The 21,100-nt window shown below is 46.0% G+C and overlaps 1 protein-coding gene across 2 annotated transcripts in view; it reads left to right on the forward strand.

Annotated features, from left to right (window-relative positions):
- LOC127033027 (chromatin remodeling regulator CECR2) overlaps nt 1-10,694 on the forward strand; it is a 139,414-nt gene extending 128,720 nt beyond the window's left edge. For both annotated transcript variants that reach the window (XM_050920805.1, XM_050920815.1), the window contains exons 17-19: nt 913-2,317; nt 2,945-3,050; nt 3,348-10,694. In XM_050920805.1, the coding sequence (XP_050776762.1) occupies nt 913-2,317; nt 2,945-3,050; nt 3,348-3,353 (1,517 nt within the window). In that variant the 3' untranslated portion in view covers nt 3,354-10,694. The remainder of the gene's footprint in view (nt 1-912; nt 2,318-2,944; nt 3,051-3,347) is intronic.
- The last annotated feature ends 10,406 nt before the right edge of the window (nt 10,695-21,100 follow it).

Here is a 21,100-nt window from a genome sequence, read left to right on the forward strand (position 1 = left end):
TGTAATTATAATTCAGCATTTATGCGTCTAGTACTGACAGCTGCTCTCTTGCTTGCAAGGTGATGTCATTTTGTGACAAAGTCAGTGTTGGAGCCCCACGCAGAGACTGTAAGCTAGATCCCAAACCACTTAGACTGGCTTAATACATTTTGATACATAGTTAAACACATTAAATATTGGCTATACCAGCTTCTAAGCACTCAGATATACTTAATTTTTTATATTTATATAATTAGAAATGCAAGAATTCCAAGATAAATCTAAAATCATCAGACTATTATTAAAGCATAGACAATTTGTTTTTTGGTGTTTGGTTTTCATTAAATTTTAGTTAATATCAGTTGAAATGAAGCAGCAAGAACTTCTAGGATTTTGATTACAGATAGCTCTTTAAAGCTAGGACCTTATCTTCCTTTCCACATCACATCAAGAGTCCTGATCCTGCTGGGCATTAAATAGGACCAAAAATAATAGTACATAAAGTTTCAAGAGTTTTCTTGGAATTTATGTAAAAGTTGATTTCCCCAAAGTGTTAGAATTGACTTTAATTTGCAGTGTGGTGACGTGCGTCTTCAGTGCATGATCTGGAAAGCTGTTTTGTCCAAGGTCTTCTCTAATTTTTAAACAGGATTCACCTACTGCCTCTGGAGCACTAGTAGCTTTGTTGGTGGTGGTTCCCAGCATGGAAAATGTGCTGGCTGGCAACCTACACTGAACATTTAAGCCACTGACCTAGAAGCTGGCTAGTGACCATTATCCACAAGCAGCCAAGGTAACATGACCGCTATGTAAAGAAATGGTTAAATTTCTCAAGAGGTGAGGTGCAATGACTTTGGGCTGACAACAGTAGGAATGGATGTCAGGGACATGAAGGAGGAGTTGGGTTAATTCTTTCCACTTCCCCTTTTGCAGTGGAGCCCCCACCTGGAGTAGAAGAGAAGGCTCAGTGCATCAGTGTTCCAGAAGGGACGTACCCCAAACTGCTACCTCATTCCAACCCCCCTCTACAGATGGACTGCACCAGACGGAGCTTGCCACGGGAGGAGGAGGGAGATGACTCTGGAACTAAAAATGACCCGAAGGCAATGCAAAGCAAGAGTGCCTGGCCAGGACAGAGCACCTACACTGGCCCGACAGGCCAGGCCTGCGTGAGAGACCTTGTGACAGCACCTGAGAGAGGGCCTGGGCCTGAAAATGGGGCTGTAGGTGAAGGACCCACCAGTGGCAATGAGGGGAAAGGACTGGCTGTTAACATCTTGGAGAAGCCCCTTTGTCCTGGGGGGAAGACTTTGTCAGAGGTCGCTGTGCCTTGTATGGGACAAAGCACCAGTACTCCTGGCGTGGATGGAGGCTCAGTGGGGGGGGCTCCGAGCCAGTTTCCCCCTCTCTACATGCCTGGTTTGGAATATCCAAATTCAGCCACACGTTACCATATCAATCCAGGACTGCAGGCGTTCAGCCCTATGATGGGAGGGAAGCCTCCCTCTGTGTCCCATCCACAGCATTTCCCCACTCGGGGCTTTCAGCATAGTAACACCCATCACGGTGTCTTTCCTCGGTATCGTCCCCATCAGGGAGTGCCATATCCCTATCAGCCACAACCTCCACCTTCCTACCACCACTACCAGCGACCTCCATACTACACTTGTCCACAAGGCTACTCAGACTGGCAAAGGCCTCTCCACCCCCAGGCCAACCCTGGTGGGCATCCGCCCGCCCACCCACCTCTGGCTAGGCCTTCTTTCTCAGACAGGGGGAATGTGGGTAGTCTGCAGGGCTGCGAGGCATTCAGCACTGCCCTGGCGTCCCCAAACCGAATGGACGTGGCAAGCGCCAAAGAGGTTCCTCCAGGCGATGGGCAGGATCCAGGACCTGAAGATGAGAAGTCAGATGAATCCCAGGAGAGGCCAGAGAGTCCCAAAGAGTTTCTTGATTTGGACAACCATAATGCAGCCACCAAGAGGCAGAGCTCAGTGGCAGCAGGGGAGTTCCTATATGGGGCTCTCCCCCCGCCTCTGAGTTCTGGGATCAGATTTGGTCCATCAGCTTTCCCTCCCCACGGGGTGATGCTGCAGACAGGGTCTCCTTATGCATCCCGGCATCCAGCCAGTCATTTCCAGCCCAGGACCTATGGATCACCAGTGAATGCTCACCTGTCTCGTCATCCAGCCACCAGCCAAGCCAATGGCCTCACTCAGGAGGGACCCTTTTACCGCTGCCGGGAAGAGAACATGGGTCACTTTCAGGCCCTACTGATGGAGCAGAGAGGCAGCGGAGGTGGCATGGGGGTGGCCCAGGACATGTACAGACCAGCGGGGTAAGATTGTTTTCCACAAGAAGGGGGGAAAATTGGAGGACGTGATGAGTGTTGGGTACTTTTGGAAAAGGTCTAGATTTGGAATCCAAGGTGCTAGTAGGAAGAACAAATTGACAAAATAGTTCTGCTGTCATAGGTCAGGCGTCTACAAAACTTAGGGAGAATTTCATGCCAGTCTTTTAAAAAGCACAGTAATAGAAATGAGAGAGACCCACCAGGTTGTCTTGTCTATCCCTTTACCAATGCTTCATCTTACCAATCAGAACATGTCTTGTTTTGTCCAGTTTTACATGTCTCCTGAGCAATGGGGGAAGCCCCCTACCCCAAAGTTCCACAAAGGAAACCAGTCCTTCCAGCCATTTTACATGCCACTTTTCATTCCAGCATAGAAAATGGTGCTGCTTTAAGAATTGGCCTCCCACCCAAAAACAAATGCACAAAAAAAAACCTGGCTTAGGGTTGGGGCCATGGCCTGGTGTGGGGGATTCCAGAGAAAGACGGACAGGTCTAGATTCAGTGTAATTAGAATACATACTTGTATGTAAATAATCTGTATACACAGTGCAGCTGAGATTTATTCTTGCTGTTTTTGTGCTAAAACTGTCCTTTCATTCAACTTGGTTCCAGAATGCAAATACACCAGACCCAAGCACCCTTCCCAAAGGTACCTACAGCAACCACGTCCCGGGAGGAGCTGCCACCACAAAAACCATCAGCATTGCCTCTGGATCAAGTAAGAGCCAGCAAAGAGCAGAGTTCGGCTGAGAACTTTTCTCTTTTCACTAATTAAAGAAGTGAAATATTTGGAAGTGGGTTGGGGGAAAGAGGGAAATGGAACAATTCTGGTGGGGGGGAAACAAGACTCTCCTGATGCTCATAGCGGAATCCCTGATTGTGGTTTATACCCGGGACAACACCTGTCCCGTCACTCATGTTGAAGTAGTTGTACTGTGTAAATGATGGAGACTTTTCTTTATAAAACTCCTTGTTAAAGCAAATAACAGTGCAACTTTTGTTCTTCCTCTTCCAGAGCTAGTCCAAGGAAGGAAGAATCCCAAGGAGATGAAAGCCACAAGTGATTTGGACATGGGGGAAGGAGCACATAGGCATCCTACCTTCCCCCCGCTCCCCAGTGGCATATAGCTTCCAGGGTCCAGTGGAACACAGTGCCTTGATGGCTCTTGTGTGTGTTTAAACATGGGATAGTCCTGGGTCCCTGGCTACTGGCTGTATGGCTGATCTCAACAGCGCAGAGGATGCATCACAAACTAGTGGCTTGTCATGACTGGAAAGTGTGTCTCATTCAGGGTTTGGGTTGGGAGGGGGAGATCGAAACTGTCATGAACTGCTAAACTCAGGTATATTTTTCAGGGTGGAAGAGGGACAACGATTGAATTTACTTGTAGTATTAACGTGTGTGTTTGGAGCTGGATCCAGTTTACAGAATTTACCTGTTGCCTTTTTTAATAAATTTCTGTTGTTGGTGAATGTATTGTACATAATGGGGGAGGGATGGGACCCAGCTTGTAGTGGGCGTAGCACTGGGGTGATCCTTAACTGTTTACAATCATGTCACACATAAATCTTTCAGGGCAGGGCAGTGGGGGAGATGATGGGAACTTTGCAACTTTCTATTCCTCCCCTTCCTCCAGTCCTCTAGAGCTAAGACACAACCCTGTAATTGATCACAGGGACTGCTCAGGAGCAAAGCATGGCACTCTCCTCTTCCACGCAGTAGTTGAGTGCACTTCCACCTCCTGCCATCATGGGGAACAAGGAAACCAGGACCAGGAACTGAAAGTCTCTCATAGCATTGTCCTCTAGACATTTCTGGTATGAATCATCTGGGTACCAGCAAGTGGCTAATTATTCATTTGTACCTTAGTCCTCTTTAGGTGACGCCAATGCAGTTTGGAGGAAGAAACATGGAGTGGTGGTATGGAGTTGGTGTCTTTATTGGAACAAGTAATTGTGCTAGGGGTATGATACCCCTTAGAAAGGAGACAGGAATAGAGATATCCCCGGTTTTCTGTCAATGTAACTTGTCATCTTTGATGAAAGCAAAGCAGAAATAGAGTCCCTCTTAAATGATGAGAACTCCAGCTTTCATGTGAAATAGGAAATGGAGCTGCTTTAGGGAGGGCCTGTCTGATCCAACGTGAGCAAGTTGTCAACCTGTGACGCCAGCTTTGGACGTTTTGTAAATTAGTAGATAAATGTGAATCAGAAATTATTTCTTCCAGCTAGAGTGATTAAGGGGCACAGTGGACGTTGTGGAGTGGGACAAGAATGCCTTGGGTTAATGCACTAGTCTTTCCTGCTAGAACTTGCGTTTAAATCTAGCTTTGATTACAAATTAAATGGGTTTGGTGTGGTCTTATCCTTGCCCATTAGAAGCAGATATTTGTCCACATTGTAAAGCCACCAAGCAGGCACAGCTGTGAGCCTTGGAGACAGGACTAGGTCTGTGGGACAAGAAGGGAAGGTGTTGCTACATTGGTGGGACTGAGCAGGGGCCCGGTGTTGATATAAGGCATACTGCTGGATGGGACTGCGGTGCATCAGCACCTGTGACTGTCCTGTTACTACTTTTATCCACAGCTTTTGTGAGCTTCAGAAACTTGCTGGATTAAAAAGAAACATTCTTGAAGCTGTCCAGATGAGGACAGAATAATGTTTTAGTGTTTGCCACACTTCCTAGTAACTTTGGCTGGTCTGCTGCTGTGATACTGTTCACCCCTAGTAGTGTTTTGCTGGGTTCCAGGCATTTTCCTAATTCTGGGCCCACAAACTTAACAGGAGTTTAAGCATCAGTGTTCTCTGCTACCCAGACACACACACTTGCAGTGGTATTCACACTAGAATCAAATACGCATTGAGTGGCAAGTGTGTTTCTAAAATGCAACTCTTCTTACTCCATGTTGAAGTCAACCTGTGAATTATCTGCCCTCTGCTTATAGCAGTGCCCTGATTATTTGGCGTATGCCCGGCCCCAAGCCCTCATGCAACTCAGAGGAAATTTAGTATAAATTATTTGACTATCTAATTACATAGAACATCACGTTAGTAAAGTGTCTGTTTTAACTAGTCTTTATTCTGTTCGGCAGACAAGGAGCAGCTATCCTTGGCAGTGTGGTGTAGGCTAGGGTAGGGGTTCTCAACCTTTTTCTGTCTGAGCCCCCCTCCTCCCCAGCATGCTATAAAAACTCCACGGCCTGGGGGGGCAGGAAGAGGGGAGAGGGAGAGTGGCTCTGGGCTTCAGCCACAGGGCACTGGGCTTCTGCCCCACAGGGCATGGCTTGAGGCTTTAACCCCATGGGTGTGGGCCACATGACTCTGGGCTTCAGCCCTGCGATTTGAGGCGCTTGAGGCTTCTGCCCTACAGGGTGCCAGGGTTCGGGGCTTCTGCCACAGTGTGCTAGCGCTTGGGGCTCTGAGCATTCTGCCCTGAGCCCTAGCCAATCTAAAGCTGGCCCTGCTTCGCGGACCCCCTGCAAATGGCTTGCAGACTCCCATTGAGAACCACTGGGCTGGAACACAGGAAATGGAACTGCAGCTCACTGCCGGAATAAATGGGAGTTGGGCAGTCTCTTCCCTCAGAGAGAGAGGCTTAGGCCCATTCAGTGAATGGAAGTACTGAAGCAGTGTCAAGTACAAAAAGTGAAATGTGCATGTGTGACCACATTCCCAGATGATAAACCTGGCTGGTAGGGAAAGTTTTAAATACAGCAGTTATTCCTATTTAAAAACCTTTGGTTCATTGGTGATATAAAAAAACTAAAACAAAAGAGCACATTTAAAAACCAAGAAACTCTAAATATAATTTTATGGCCAAACGTCTGAAACTCTAGAAATTGAATTCAGATTCTACAAACAACCTCTACTCCAGTATGGCACAGACCCTGCATATGATGTAAGGTGGCAACTATACCAAATATTTAAAGTACTTTTCAACTTCTTGTAAACTCCTCTTTGTCTTTGTAGGATAGGAGGGTTTGTAAATTGTGGAGAATGAGATAAAGCACTTGCATCTCCAGTTAGTACTAGTATTGGAAATGGGGTTTGAGTGGAGATCTCTGTGTAAATGGAGGGTCCGATGTCAGCCTCACATCAAAAAGGGGCAGAGCTACATATGATGAGACTAGTGTGGTTTGTACTCTCTCCTTAGAGAGGGTTGTGGAATGGTAGATAATGCTGAGTGTTTGAACACCATATACAGGGTGTGAGATATCAAAGTATGGCCGGCTCTTGACTTAGCGGAAATGTGGGAGGGAGGAGGGACAAAGGTGATCAGTATCCAGTGAACAAGAGACAGGATGGAGTAGCTAACTCCATTCTAGGAAGGCCTGTATGTGACGGCTCTTATGTAGCGTGGAGTTAGTAGGTTATTGGATTATGGGCTGCTGTAATGGGGCACATCAGGGCCGTAACCAGGGTGGAGCAGTTGCCTAGGGTGCAAAGCCACGGGGGCAGAAAAATGAGGCAGACATATGTCAGGGAAAAAAAGGCAGGGGGCGCAAATATGCTTTCTCGCCTTAGGTGCTAAAATGTCTACTTACGACTCTGGGGCACGTGGCTTATATTGGAAATATATGACAGGAATCATGATTGTTTACAGTAACAGGAGTAGGGTGTTCTGGGACAGAATTGTTTGTGGAATCTTAATTGAATCTCCAGCTTTTCAAATAGTTTGTTCATAAATTGTTATTTCTATTACAGTATTGCCTAGGAATCCCACTCAAGGATGAAGGCCCCAGCCCATGAGCACTGTACAGCCAAATCACAAAGAAAACAACCCTGCCCCTGAGAGATCACACTCTACATAATAGACAGGATACAACAGGTGGGGAAAAAAGAGTCAGAGTGGACTGGGAGAATGAAGGAACAATAAAAAGAATGGAGATTAGTGGAAAAGCAGAAGTTACAGTTCACCACTTGCCTAGGCAATGCCAGGCAGGAGCGATTTTAGGCATCTTTGCAGAGAGGTTTTTAAGGAGGATTTTAAAGAGAATAGGGAGTAGCTCTTTATGAATATTGATGGTATTTTTTCCATGCATCGGTGAGAGAATTGTAACTTTACTTTAAAATTTTCTGACTCGAGCATTTGAATTTTATCACTGCTACACATCAGTGAGGTTTTTGGCAGATGTACAGTGGGTTGTAGTGCTTCCTGATTGGGCCCCTAAGCACTAAAGTAATACAAATGAACAAGAAGTAATCCCATTAAACCAGTGATACGCGGAAACTTCTTGTAGTTACACTACTTCAGGTGCAGAGAACAGGTTTTGCTATAATTACCAATGTGGGATAAAAACAAGGCTATATAATATTTAGAACAGATACTGTGCTGAAAGATCTTGTGATCACCAACACACATGACATAAAGAAGTAACTTCAAAATGAACCGACCAAACCACTCAAAAATAATCAAGGTACCAGCCCTCCAATCAGGACAATATAGTAAACCAAATTTGGAGTTTCTAGCTGAGCTGTTTGATAACTCCAGAAAGTGTGAGGAACCTTTTTTGGAAAAGCAAACTTATGTTTTTTGGTGTCAAGTGGTCGCATCTGATTAATACCTTGCTGTACGACTCCCTAGATTTTCTAAAACATATCTCTGACGCAGGAGCACCATGTGTGAGAAATCTCAAGTGGATTGTGGTATAATGTTTGCCAAGTTAGCTTCTTGGAGGCTTGGAGAGGTATCAGAATTAATGGTTTAACAGAAAACTAGTCACAGCATTAACTACGAAGAGAGTGTCTTCCCTGTGGCTTTTCTTCCCTCACACCGCAGCCCTCCTCCATTTAAAATGAAAAAGGGAGTAATTAGACAATAACCTGTTGTATTTTCCCTTCTGCTATTCAGTCCCTTCATAATCTGTAGGTCATTAGCTGTGTCTTTATGCCCAGCCAGGATTGTTTCCATATCCTTTATGACCTCATCCTGTTTCCAGTTTCAAGGTGGCAGTGGGGAGACACCTCTCTAGGGTGCTGCCTTTTGGTCATTGTGCAGCAATACTCTGACTTTGGGGCATGCAAAGAACGTGGTTAGGTGAGGAGAAGATGCAGAATGAGGTCATGTTTAGTGGTAAACCTGCAGTTCCCATCATCTCAAGGGTACTTCAGGGAATGAACAGTGGCACCTGTATGGATGCTAGTGGTTCCCATTGCATAGCAGCGGTGCAGCTGGATCTAGTTTAATAAAACCAGCCTGTAAAAACTTTACTTCAGCCCTTTGGTGTGGAGGGCTGCTGCTGTGTATTTCCCATTCTGCTTTATGCACACAGCTGTACTGGTTGAACAGCAGGTGTGTGAGCACTGTGCCATCTCTCTAAAGCTGAGATTGAGATGGCAGGTCATGAAAGTGTTGTTGCAGCTGCAGGTCATGTGATGGGCTTAATAGCTTGTGCATATTGTAACCGAACAGGCGTCTCAAACACTGACCTTCCAGCCTTTCCCCATCTGTATCTGTTTAGCATACAGATGGGGTAAAGCACGTTCCAGCTTTGCAGGACCCCTGCCGCCCATGCGGAAGGAAAATACTTTTAACTGGCACTTAATGAACCTACCATTCTTGTTCCCTCCACTCCCCACCCCACCAATCAGGAAAAAAACCCTCTCTGCTTTTCCAAATGCCTTTGAATAAGAACTGTCCTGGTGAGAGCTGGGCTAATCAGTCCCCTGTGTGTGGGAAGCCAGGGCAGCGTGTGTTTGGTGAACTGGGAATCAGGATCCAAGTGTGTTTTCTGTGCCTGTGTTGGGTTTAATGAGCTGCATGATGCTACATCCCTTGGGGCAGTCCCCCTTCCTGTCACTACCATGCTCACTGGCAGTATTCAAGAAGTGGTGGGATGTTGTAGACAACACTGTTTACAGCACATTGGTTTGGATTTGCCTCATCACATTCCGGTTATCTGCATTTCCATTGATGAAGTTCTTCCTTCTTTTGAAAATGCAGATGGAATTGGCACAAATCAGCGATGGGGCCAGTCCCAGAAGTCAAGGGAAGAGAGACAGACTAGGTATGTGAAGGGAACAAGAGAGCTGGGTCCATCATTAGAAAGGATGCAGGCTGGGTGTGGGGCCATTACTGCAGTACAAATTATGCCTAGATCCCTATGGCAGGAAAGCAGGGACCTTCTAAAGTCTAGCCCTTTATTGAATTTAATGGAAGTTAGGTGAGTTAGCTGCCATCTGGAACTGAAGAGCCTTCCCCAGAGCCACTCTGGCTTTTTTCAGTCAGAACGTATTTGTCTCTGATGCATTTCAGTTACCCTTGCATGCTCTCTGTCCACAGGCATCTTCAGAGGGGAGAGGAACCAGTCAGTAACTTTCCTGTAGGCTAGTTTCAAATGGGTGTGTGAAAGGGCGACTCCTGGCTGCTGCTGACACACACTGCTCTGCACTGCTCCTCTTCCCGATGCAGTTAGGAGCATACAATGTGTTTGCATGTCTGGGAGCTGAGACCTACCTGGTACAGTTTGACTTTACATTGAGTGAGGAGTTGGGGAAATCCTTTGCCAGTCTCCATTTTTCTGAAGCTAGGTTGCTGGGTCATGCTGGGAATTGTATTATTGTAAGTTTGTAAAGAATGTAATTTGTCTGTTTGGGGAAAGATGGGGCCTTTCTCTTTCTAGGTAAGGCTGCTATTTGTTGGGAGAACGGTGGGGTCCAGTGGCCTTGGGCGCAGGACCCTGACCTTTGTCAAACAACTGTAACTGTTCCTAGGCAACAGGACCTCAAGTTGCTGCCGCAGCAGAGACCTCCCACACCAAGCTGTGAAAATAAACCATATACAAAAGCTACATACTCCGGGGATCTGACTCTCACAGGGCTCTGCACTGCAGCATTTGGCTGGATTACAGGACTCTCCGCCTGTGCTGCGTTACACCAAGTTTACACCGGGGCAAACTCGCATAGAACCTACTACACAACTCAGCAGGCACATATTGGAAAGCTGTATTTGAGGCCCTAAAACCATCCAATTTGAGAATGGCGCCTAATAAATTTCTACCCTAACTTCCCATGTGCGTCCCTCCTCCCCAGCTGGGGCTCAGGTATCTCACTCTAATGCCTTCTCCACTGCTCCTGGAAAGCCCTGGTGTTAGTCCTCCCTGCCTCGCCCCGCCCATGGAGCACAGTGTCAGGGATTCTTTTCTTTCTCCTGCTGCTGCAAAGCTGTGTGAACTTTCCTGGTCGATACTGGAAAGGGGAATGCTATTTATTTTTATATTGTGTATATTTTGTCTTGGTCTGCTGACTCCCTTTGTTCCCCGAGAGCGACAGTTACCTCAATAGTTAGTTTTAATACTGTGTGTTGGGTAATTTTTTTAAGAACTTTTTTAAAAGCTTGATCCTTGGAGTTCTGTAGATTTATTTCCATATGAATTGGTTATTTTGTATAAAGTACATTCTTAAAATAGCAACTGCCCTTGCTGTGTGTGTATTTTGTCTCCTAAATAGTCTTCCTATGGAATCTGGAGTGGTGGGACTGAAGACGTGCTGCTCGCAAAGGCAAAGCATTGAACTGTAATCAGCTAAGGTCATGCCATCTGGAAATGTCCTCAGGGTCATTTATAAGAGCACCTGCAAAACCAGCTGGGCAGCTATCTGGGATTTCCCATTCCTTAATGTAACTGTCTGCATATGAACTAATGAATTATGAAATTAGAGGTGATGTCATCTTCTCTGTCCCATGAACCAATGCAGGACTATTTCCTATGCTGTAGTGTTTTGCTCAAGCCAGTTTTTAGTCTCACGTGATGGGGGATTCACCTCTTTCTTCTAATCCCTTCTGAGACAGTTTGCCGTGTAACTGATCTTAATGCTAGTACATTCCCTCACGCTCGTCCTAAATCTTCCTTTGTCTTTAAAAGGGTGGAGAAGGTTTGAAGGATGAAATTAAGCAAAGTCCACAAGGCCCAGTTGCTTTTAAAGGTGAACTAAACTTCACTTCGTTGGTTAACTTTAATTCTTTCTTATGCTAAACGTGCCAAGAGGACGGAGGCCTGAATAGTTCAGGGGATTGGCAGTGGAATAGGGAGCCCTTCAAGCTTGAGGTCACTGTTTTGAATCCAGACTAGATCCAAAGTGACAGTTAGCGTCTGCTGTCTGTTAAACAGCCTCTGTGAAATGAGGCGGTGGTCTTGGCAATCTATTTCTAGTAGATGGATGTTCTCATGACAGACAGTGCTTCAGTTGACAGTTTCAGCACTAAAGCTGAGAACTGATCTTACACATTCATACTTCAAGGTGATTCCTCACGGTATATTTTGGGAAGCTTGCTCTTGTCATTCCTGGAGCTGTTCTCTGGATAACCAGTGAGCTTGTCTGTTGATCCAGCAGCTTTTCATCAGTACTAAATTCACCTTTAAAAAGAAAAGACTACCAAAAAATCTCAGAGCAGTTGATAACTGGGTGGGAGGGGGAGACTCAGGCAGCATTTTAAGATGTAAAGCACTACCTTTCCCGTTCCTCCAAAGCTGCTACTCATAAAAGCTCCCTTCTGTCTCCCTGAGGGTTATAGCAGACATTGTTGCTCGCATCTTGTTACCTACCACACCTGCCAGTATCAGGTACTTAGCCGACACTGCTTGTTTTCCCTTCCCTTGGGAGCCCAAGCTGGTTCCTGCTGGGCTGCAGTCCACAGAAAAAGATTTGAGTCTGCTCCTGAACCTGACTTTCTGATGCTGTAGTTTGGCCACTACAGCTGCCCCTTGACTTTGAAAAGAAACGAGAGCAGAATATTCACTGTCAAAGCTGTCTGCACTTGCATGGCCGTACTGTGCCCTCAGCAATCAGACTTTTATAGCATCCCTTTCTCTGGTGCTCCTAAGGACTCAGAATGAATTAGCACTACGGGGTTGTAGGTGTTGTCTTTAAAATGAAGGCACAGATTGTTGGCTCAAGATTAAACAAACCTGGGAATAAAATCCCAAATCTCCTGATCCACTCACTGTCTGCACCTGGGGCATGTGCATGTAGCTCCCTTTGACCAATTTATCTGAGGGCAGATTTTGGCCCCAAGTGGATAAATTAGGAATGATTTACTGCATCGTTGGGGCGGGCTGTACCTTTGTCTAACATTATGGGCACAGCCACCGTGCATTAAACCTGCAGAAGTCCATACTGAGTCACTGCTAACAGGCCGTTCAAAGAACCCCTGAGTGACAAAGGATGTCATGATAAGCAGTAGCACTGATCAGCCCATCAGAACTACATTTCCGGTTTCTGCTGGTGCCAGCTGGCCTTCTGTGTTCCTGGGGCAAGGTAAGTGAAACAGTCCACCACGCATTTCCTGACAGCAGCCTCCAGACACTGTGGCTTCTAAGGGGGTTTGTTCCTCTAGTTTGGGGGTCTCTCTAAGAGGAGATCCATTCCCCTGGCTGTCACATTCTCACCCACTACTTCCCTGGCCCTGGCATGTATGGTTCAGAGGTCGGGGGAGGGTGAAGCTGGAGTCCAATTTAGGAGGGGAAGGAATTCTGTTGCTTCCTCGATCCCAGGAAGCTTTTGAGTCAGAGGGGATTTGGGGAGGGGACTGGAGGGATTCTAATCCTCAGGCTAAACCAGCTCTGAGCTGAAATGACACTAATTGGAACCAGTCCCTGAGTGGGGGTGGTAGTGGCTCTAAAGGCAGCAGAATATTAAACAGAGACAAAGCTCATCTGTTTTATAGAAAATGCCACACACTAATCTCAACAAGCTGCTGTCATGTGCTTTTGACAGGGAATGTCAGCCCAAGCCACGTGCTGGTGGAGGGAATGAATAGCACCCAAACTCTGATTCTTCAGCCTGTGCCTTTCTAGTTTCTCCTCTGGGCCAACTGGGCTATGTGGGGGTGGTGGGTTTTTTTTTGGGGGGGGGGGGGAGCAGGGTTCCCTGTACAGAGAACAGCTTGCAGATGACATCTAAACAGACCACTCTTTGACAGTGGTGTAAGTCTCCTCTACCTGACTTTCTGAGAACTTGGCTGTCCCCAAGGCTGTGCCTCTTGACTTCCCCTCCATTTCAGCACAAGCTGTCAGCTATGCTAACCTGAATAAGGGAGGCCTTTTAAAATTGAGTGTTTATTTCAGTGCCCAGTTTGTCTGCTTCCAAGGCCGGCCTTGTGGGAAGCCCCCTGGGCCAGCTTTCTTCCAGTGGAACACACATCCTAAGCTGCTCCATGAGACCATAATCCCCTCTCTTTCAGATCTCAGCATCCATCCTACTACAACACCTGCAACAGAGCTGTCAGATTTCAGAGTAGCAGCCGTGTTAGTCTGTATCCGCAAAAAGAACAGGAGTACTTGTGGCACCTTAGAGACTAACAAATCTATTTCAGCATGAGCTTTCGTGATCTACAGCTCTCTTCTTCAGATGCACAGAATGGAACACACAGACAGGAGATATTTATACATACAGAGAACATGAAAAGATGGAAGTATGCATACCAACGGGAAGAGTCTAATCAACTGAGATGAGCTATCGTCAGCAGGGGGAAAAAAAACTTTTGAAGTGATAATTAAGATGAGCCATAGAAGGTGTGAGGAGAACTTAACATAGGGAAATAGATTCCATTAGTGTAATGACCCAGCCATTCCCAGTCTCTGTGAAGGCCTGAGTTAATTGTGTCTAATTTGCGTATTAATTCGATTTCAGCAGTCTCTCTTTGGAGTCTGTTTTTGAAGTTTTTTTGTTGCAAAACTGCCACCTTCAAGTCTGTCACTGAGTGGGTAGAAAGGTTGAAGTGTTCTCCCACTGGTTTTCAATGTTATGATTCCTGATGTCAGATTTGTGTCCATTTATTCTTTTGCAAAGAGACTGTCCGGTTTGGCCAATGTACATGGCAGGGGGCACTGCTGGCACATGATGGCATATATCACGTTGGTAGATGTGCAGGTGAACGAACCCCTGATGGCGTGGCTGATGTGATTAGGTCCTATGATGGTGTCACTTGAATCGAAATGTGGACAGAGCTGGCATCGGGCTTTGTTGCAAGGATAGGTTCCTGGGTTAGTGTTTATGTTGTATGGTGTGCGGCTGCTGGTGAGTATTTGTTTCAGGTTGGGAGGCTGTCTATAAGCGAGGACCGGCCTGTCTCCCAGGATCTGTGAGAGTGAGGGATCATCTTTAAGGATAGGTTGTAGATCTTTGATCATGTGCTGGAGAGCTTTTAGTTGGGGGCTGTAGGTGATGGCTAGTGGCGTTCTGTTATTTTCTTTGTTGGGCCTGTCCTGTAGTAGGTGGCTTCTGGGTACTCTTCTGGCTCTGTCAATCCATTTTTTTACTTCAACAGGTGGGTATTGTAGTTTTAAGAATGCTTGATAGAGATCTTGTAGGTGTTTATCTCTGGCTGACAGGGATTGGAGCAAATACGGTTGTATCTTAGAGCTTGGCTGTAGACAATGGATCGTGTGGTGTGTCCTGGATGGAAGCTGGAGGCATGTAGGTAAGTATAGCAGTCAGTGGGTTTCCAGTATAGGGTGGTGTTTATGTGACCATCGCTTATTAGCACAGTAGTGTCTAGGAAATGGACCGCTTGTGTGGATTGATCTAGGCTGAGGTTGATGGTGGGATGGAAATTGTTAAAATCACGGTGGAATTCCTCAAGGGCTTCTTCCTTACTTACCTACATGCCTCCAGCTTCCATCCAGGACACACCACACGATCCATTGTCTACAGCCAAGCTCTAAGATACAACCGTATTTGCTCCAATCCCTGTCAGCCAGAGATAAACACCTACAAGATCTCTATCAAGCATTCTTAAAACTACAATACCCACCTGTTGAAGTAAAAAAATGGATTGACAGAGCCAGAAGAGTACCCAGAAGCCACCTACTACAGGACAGGCCCAACAAAGAAAATAACAGAACGCCACTAGCCATCACCTACAGCCCCCAACTAAAACCTCTCCAGCACATGATCAAAGATCTACAACCTATCCTTAAAGATGATCCCTCACTCTCACAGATCCTGGGAGACAGGCCGGTCCTCGCTTATAGACAGCCTCCCAACCTGAAACACTCACCAGCAGCCGCACACCATACAACATAAATACTAACCCAGGAACCTATCCTTGCAACAAAGCCCGATGCCAGCTCTGTCCACATTTCGATTCAAGTGACACCATCATAGGACCTAATCACATCAGCCACGCCATCAGGGGTTCGTTCACCTGCACATCTACCAACGTGATATATGCCATCATGTGCCAGCAGTGCCCCCTGCCATGTACATTGGCCAAACCGGACAGTCTCTTTGCAAAAGAATAAATGGACACAAATCTGACATCAGGAATCATAACATTGAAAAACCAGTGGGAGAACACTTCAACCTTTCTACCCACTCAGTGACAGACTTGAAGGTGGCAGTTTTGCAACAAAAAAACTTCAAAAACAGACTCCAAAGAGAGACTGCTGAAATCGAATTAATACGCAAATTAGACACAATTAACTCAGGCCTTCACAGAGACTGGGAATGGCTGGGTCATTACACTAATGGAATCTATTTCCCTATGTTAAGTTCTCCTCACACCTTCTATGGCTCATCTTAATTATCACTTCAAAAGTTTTTTTTCCCCTGCTGACGATAGCTCATCTCAGTTGATTAGACTCTTCCCGTTGGTATGCATACTTCCATCTTTTCATGTTCTCTGTATGTATAAATATCTCCTGTCTGTGTGTTCCATTCTGTGCATCTGAAGAAGTGAGCTGTAGCTCACGAAAGCTCATGCTGAAGTAGCTGTTGGAGACATTTATTATATACATACAGAAATTTGCTCCATCATGCTGTGCACAAGTCTTTGCTGAATGACCACGTAATTATTGCTGTAACATCCCCTCTCTACTGTTTTGATGATCTTCCCTCCTTTAGTATGTCATATTTAGAATTAGATTGCCTGGGACTGTCTCTTCTTTCTACTGAGAGGAACTTTCGCCTGCTGGAAAACTTCTATTTGACTTTTCCCTATAGTACCAATCAGTGTAGTATTGTAATGTGTCTTAAAGAAATGGGCCAGATCTGAACACCCCCTTGAGTTTTTGAGAAATGGATTTGAATTCTATAGGTCAGACCTTAGTTTGCACTGAAAACATAGCAGAACCCCTCACCACACTATCTTGCTACTTCATAGTGTGTAATATCTGCCATACACCTTGTATCCTGAAATGTGTTACATTCATATATCAGACTTAATTTCTCCCTCTGTTATTGAAGAATAGAAGCGGGAGAACTGTAGTGCATTTGAATGAAATGGTGAAGGTGAGAAACCTTAAGAGTGGAGAGACAGCCCAGCCTTACTACATCACTCAGCTGCATATGACTATGATATTCTGGAAACTCAATAATACACCCTGAAAATGCATTGGTCTCTCCCCAACGATGCTTTTCCACAAAGATCCAAGAGCAGAGCTCATGCAGTGCTTTTAGGTGATGATTCCAAAGGTCTTTACAAAAATGGGAAAGTATTTAGAGCCTGTCAAGAATTTTGTCAGTTTTTTTAACAAGAAAAGAATTTTCCACAAAAATGATTTTTTTCCATGGGAAATTTAGATTTTACTGAAACTTTTTGATTCTTTTTCCATGGATAAAATCTAAATGAAATATTTTGTTTTGAGTCAAGTTGACCTGAATCATAACAATTACATTTACTGAAACTAATCGGAATATATGTCAAAATGAAACATTCTGTGTCTACCTGAGCTGTTATAGTACCCATGAGGGTTGTAGTTTGCATCCTTCACGCCCCTATTCTTCTTAATGGGCTGGGCTCCCTGGCAAGACTACATCTTCCATGACACACTGCCATGTCCTCTCTGGTTTGAACTGCATTATGAGCATAGCTGGCCGCATTGCATCATGGGAGATGTAGTTCTGCTGGACAGTCCACCCAGAAAGGAGCGTGAGGGCATGAGCCACTCAAACTGCAGCACCTATGAGGCACTGTGGCAGCTCGTGAGGATACCAGATTGTCAAACAAAGCCAAAATAAACCCATTCAGTTATGTTAAATTTAAAAGTTTTGTTTTGATTGAAATGTTTCATTGTTTCCAAATTGAATTTTTTTGGAACTTCAAAATATTAAAAAAAAATTCATGGAGTGTGGCTTTTTGTCCCAATTTGAGATTAAAAAACAAATTTTTGAAATATTGGCATTTCTTGGGCAATGGAAATCCTGATTGTTTTTCTTTTTTAAACCAGTTCTAGAAAATATTCTTGTTCTACAGTCAGGGAGAGGAAGGCACAGACAGGTAAAGTGATTTGACTAAAGTCACACACATACCAAGACTATGGAAGAATCACAAATAGAACTCAAGGTCTCCTGGCTCCAGCTGTATGTATGTTCAGTCCATTACAGTATAGCCTCCCCTTCAATGTTTTTACAAAAGAGAGCACTCTGATGTATTTGCATAATAACACTAAACACCATTTGGTACAAAACAGAACACGGCTGGTTTTGCTTTGCTCCCTGAGCCTGTATGGGCCTCCCAGGCATTACAGCAAATCCAGAGTTTCTGCTACACCCTAAAAACAGTCTTAAAATCAATCCTCAAAGGGAGAAGCCCCTCCCTGCAAATGAGTGAAGCTTGGCAGCTCTGTCCATGTTCTCTGAAGCCCCGGTTGAAGGAGAAAAGGCTCGAGTCTGGAAGGAGGTAAATGGACTTTTCGGGAGAGGGTGAGCATGGCAAGGGACAGGTTGGGTGGGGTTTGTAATGTGATAGCAGCCCTCTGGCTTGAAGTCTCTCCAGCTTTTGGCTGCAGTATTTCCTTTCTGTTTGGGTGGAGCTACCCCTGCTCTCCCAGCAGCACCAGGAAACCACATGTTCCCTGCCCACTTAAGAAAAAAAATTTCCATAACACACGCTCAGTAGTTAGGGATCGTAAAAAGTTCACCCTCTCTTCCCAAATGCACCAATTCTTCCATGGCTGGCGGGCAAAAGTTGTTTGCAATTTCCTGGGGCCTTGACCTTTGTGTTTTCACCATGGCACAGGAGAGGAGAATTGCAATCGATCAAACCCTGGCTCCTCTCTGACACATGGAGGGGGAAGGGCCCCTCTTCCCCATCTAAGGCGGTGTGGGCAAAGAAGGATTTTGTTAAACACAGAAGGGCTTTGCAATTGAAGCTTTTTCAAAGGGTCAGCTTTGTCTTCAGTGTAATTACTCCATTGAAGTCAGTGTAGGGTTGCCAATTTTGGTTGGACGTATACTGGAAGAGATTACTCTTTAATTCCTGGAGACTCCAGGACAATCCTGGAGTTCTGGCAACCGTAACTCAGTGGAGTTGTTATTGCAGGGGTAAACCTGACTCTTTGTGTCAATTTTTAGTGTAAACTTTCTCCCACTTCTAAGAAGAATGTACTGCAGTCATGGCCTGCACACCCAGCATATGCCAGAGCACTAGCTTTTAGGCACCACTTTATATTGTTTGCATACAGTGGAGAGAGCTGCCTGCCTGCCTTACCTCCTCCTCAGCGGTGAAAGTAACTTGAGGGACTTACCAGAACGCAGGGCAGGTGTCCTGAGCAAGGTGGGGAGGGGCACTGAACTAGAAGGGGTGAGGCCTTGGGCAGAAGGGGCAGGACCTTTAAAGGGCACTGCTGGAAGCCCTGGGCCCTTTAAATCGCCACTGGAGGCCTGGGGCACTTGGCTGCCACCTCTACCCCAAGGCTTTGGTTGTGGTAGCAGCGACTGAGAGCCCCGGGCCCTTTAAATCCCTACCGGAGCCCCATTGTGGCAGTGGCTGGGAGCCCTGGGGCTCTGGCAGTGATTTAAAGGGCCAGGAGCTCTGGCTACTGCCGGGATCCCTGGGCTTTTTTAAATTGCCAGCCTGTGGAAGCTGCTCCCTGCTGGTATGATCAGCTGCGTACCAGCTCTTGCTGGTACACCAGACCAGACTGAGTTACTTTCACCTCTGCAACTCCTTCACCCCCTCAATCTACGATGAATGGCAAATAGGACGTTTATTCTCTCGAACCTTCCTTCCTGCACTAGCTGTAGGTGTTAGACGGGGTCACAGTTTCTTCAGCCTCCCTCCCTTCAGCCCAGGTTGGCTCCTGGCTGAGATTTTACAGATCCACGGTTATTTCCGTAGAGTCTTGATGAGCTGGAACAGTGGGGAGTGCAGTCGGACTTCTGGGTTGTCTTGTCTGTACAGCCAGAACAAGTGCTCCCCTCGGCAGGCAGAACGTTCAGTCTCAGTAGCACACCTCAGGCTATGAGGCCTGGACTGTTGTCTCACCGTGCCTGGGGCAGCACAAACCTTAGAGCTGGAGCTAAGGGCAGCTTGCCAGTGCCAATGGGTTATACCACTGCTGAGGACTTCAAGCTACCATGCCCCAGAGAAAAGAAACAAGAGTGGAGCTGCCTCTCTTTTTCCAGGGAGGGAGAGTGGACCATGATTTGCCGAGTCAGCATGGGACAGCAAGTTGTTGCTTTTATTGCTTGTGCCGAAGGCCGGCCCTGCTGCCTTCCCGTTGGCAATGGAAACTACCAGAATGTGTCAGCGGTGCCCTAAGGTTCCCTCCAGCAAACACTTAGATATACCCTAGTTATTGGTGGGGTCCTTGTTGTTTCAGGGCACCCCCCCCAACATGCACCTTCTTTTAAAGCCCTTTTCCCTGAAAAGATCAGTTCTGGACGAAGATCCTGTTTAGGGCAGGTCATAGGCTGAGGGGGGAGAGGATATCCATAAGAGAACTGGGCTGAATCACACTCTCTTGGGGATGCATCCAAGCTCTAGACACACTGATGTTTCCAGTGCCCTTTAGCTTCTGTGGGGTTTTAGCAGGGCCACCCAGAGGATTCAGGGGGCCTGGGGCAAAGCAATTTTGGGGGCACCTTCCATAACAAAAAGTTGCAATACTATAGACTGCTATATTCTCATTGGGGCCTGAGGCAAATTGCCCCACATCCCCACCCCACCTCACCCCCCAGGCAGCCCTGGGTTTTAGAAAATTTGGCAGCATGGGGCTCTGGAGTGACAGGGACTCTTCAAAATCTGTTAGTCTGGCTCCTGTTTTGGCTATTAGACTCAACGAGAGTTAAGCAGGATCTGGTATCAAGTATTTAAAGTAAAGGGTTGGAGGGCAGGAAGCAAAGAGCCAGGAGAGAGTCCTAGTGTCTAATCTGAGGTTGTGAGTCTCAATACTGATGGTATAAACTCCAGTGTCTGCCACTAAAGATCCTTGTGCCTTCACCACTGCAGCAGGGAAATAAGGTTAAAAAACAAAACAAAAACAGGAACCTTGCTGGGGAAATATATCCCACCCCAACCTGCCTTCATGCTAACCTTCCCTGGAGTAATGCATCACAGAACCATAGTCATCCTTGCACAAAGTATCCCTGGGGAAATGCGTCACAGCCATACCTTAATCTGAAACAATCTTTCTTGGGGAAATGCAACCCACAAAAACCTTAGCCAAGCTTCCCTTGGAAATGTGCATCATGCTCCCAATCCCACATGCAAGTTTCTTTTTAGTAATGCACCTTTCCTGAAAGGGGGAAATTTCCTAGCACAAGAATTACAATTCAGTGGATATAAATCACTGGGAGTAGGAAAGCAACTCTCTCAATGAGGATGAAGAGTTGTTTGGAATTGTAGGGGAGAAAGCAGAGGCTGCCCAGAAAGGTCCATGTCAGAGAAATTGGTCACAAAGTGAGAGAGCCCCATCATGCATGACTCTCATAAGTGAGCGACTAGGGATGGACAGCATGGGGTTTGGGGACCAGATTTGCAGACACATTTTTGTTAATCCTACAGGTAAACCTCAAATATCTCTTAGGAATTCTCTACGGTTTGTT

Source organism: Gopherus flavomarginatus, chromosome 1, assembly GCF_025201925.1.
Source record: "Gopherus flavomarginatus isolate rGopFla2 chromosome 1, rGopFla2.mat.asm, whole genome shotgun sequence".
NCBI lineage: Eukaryota > Metazoa > Chordata > Testudines > Testudinidae > Gopherus > Gopherus flavomarginatus.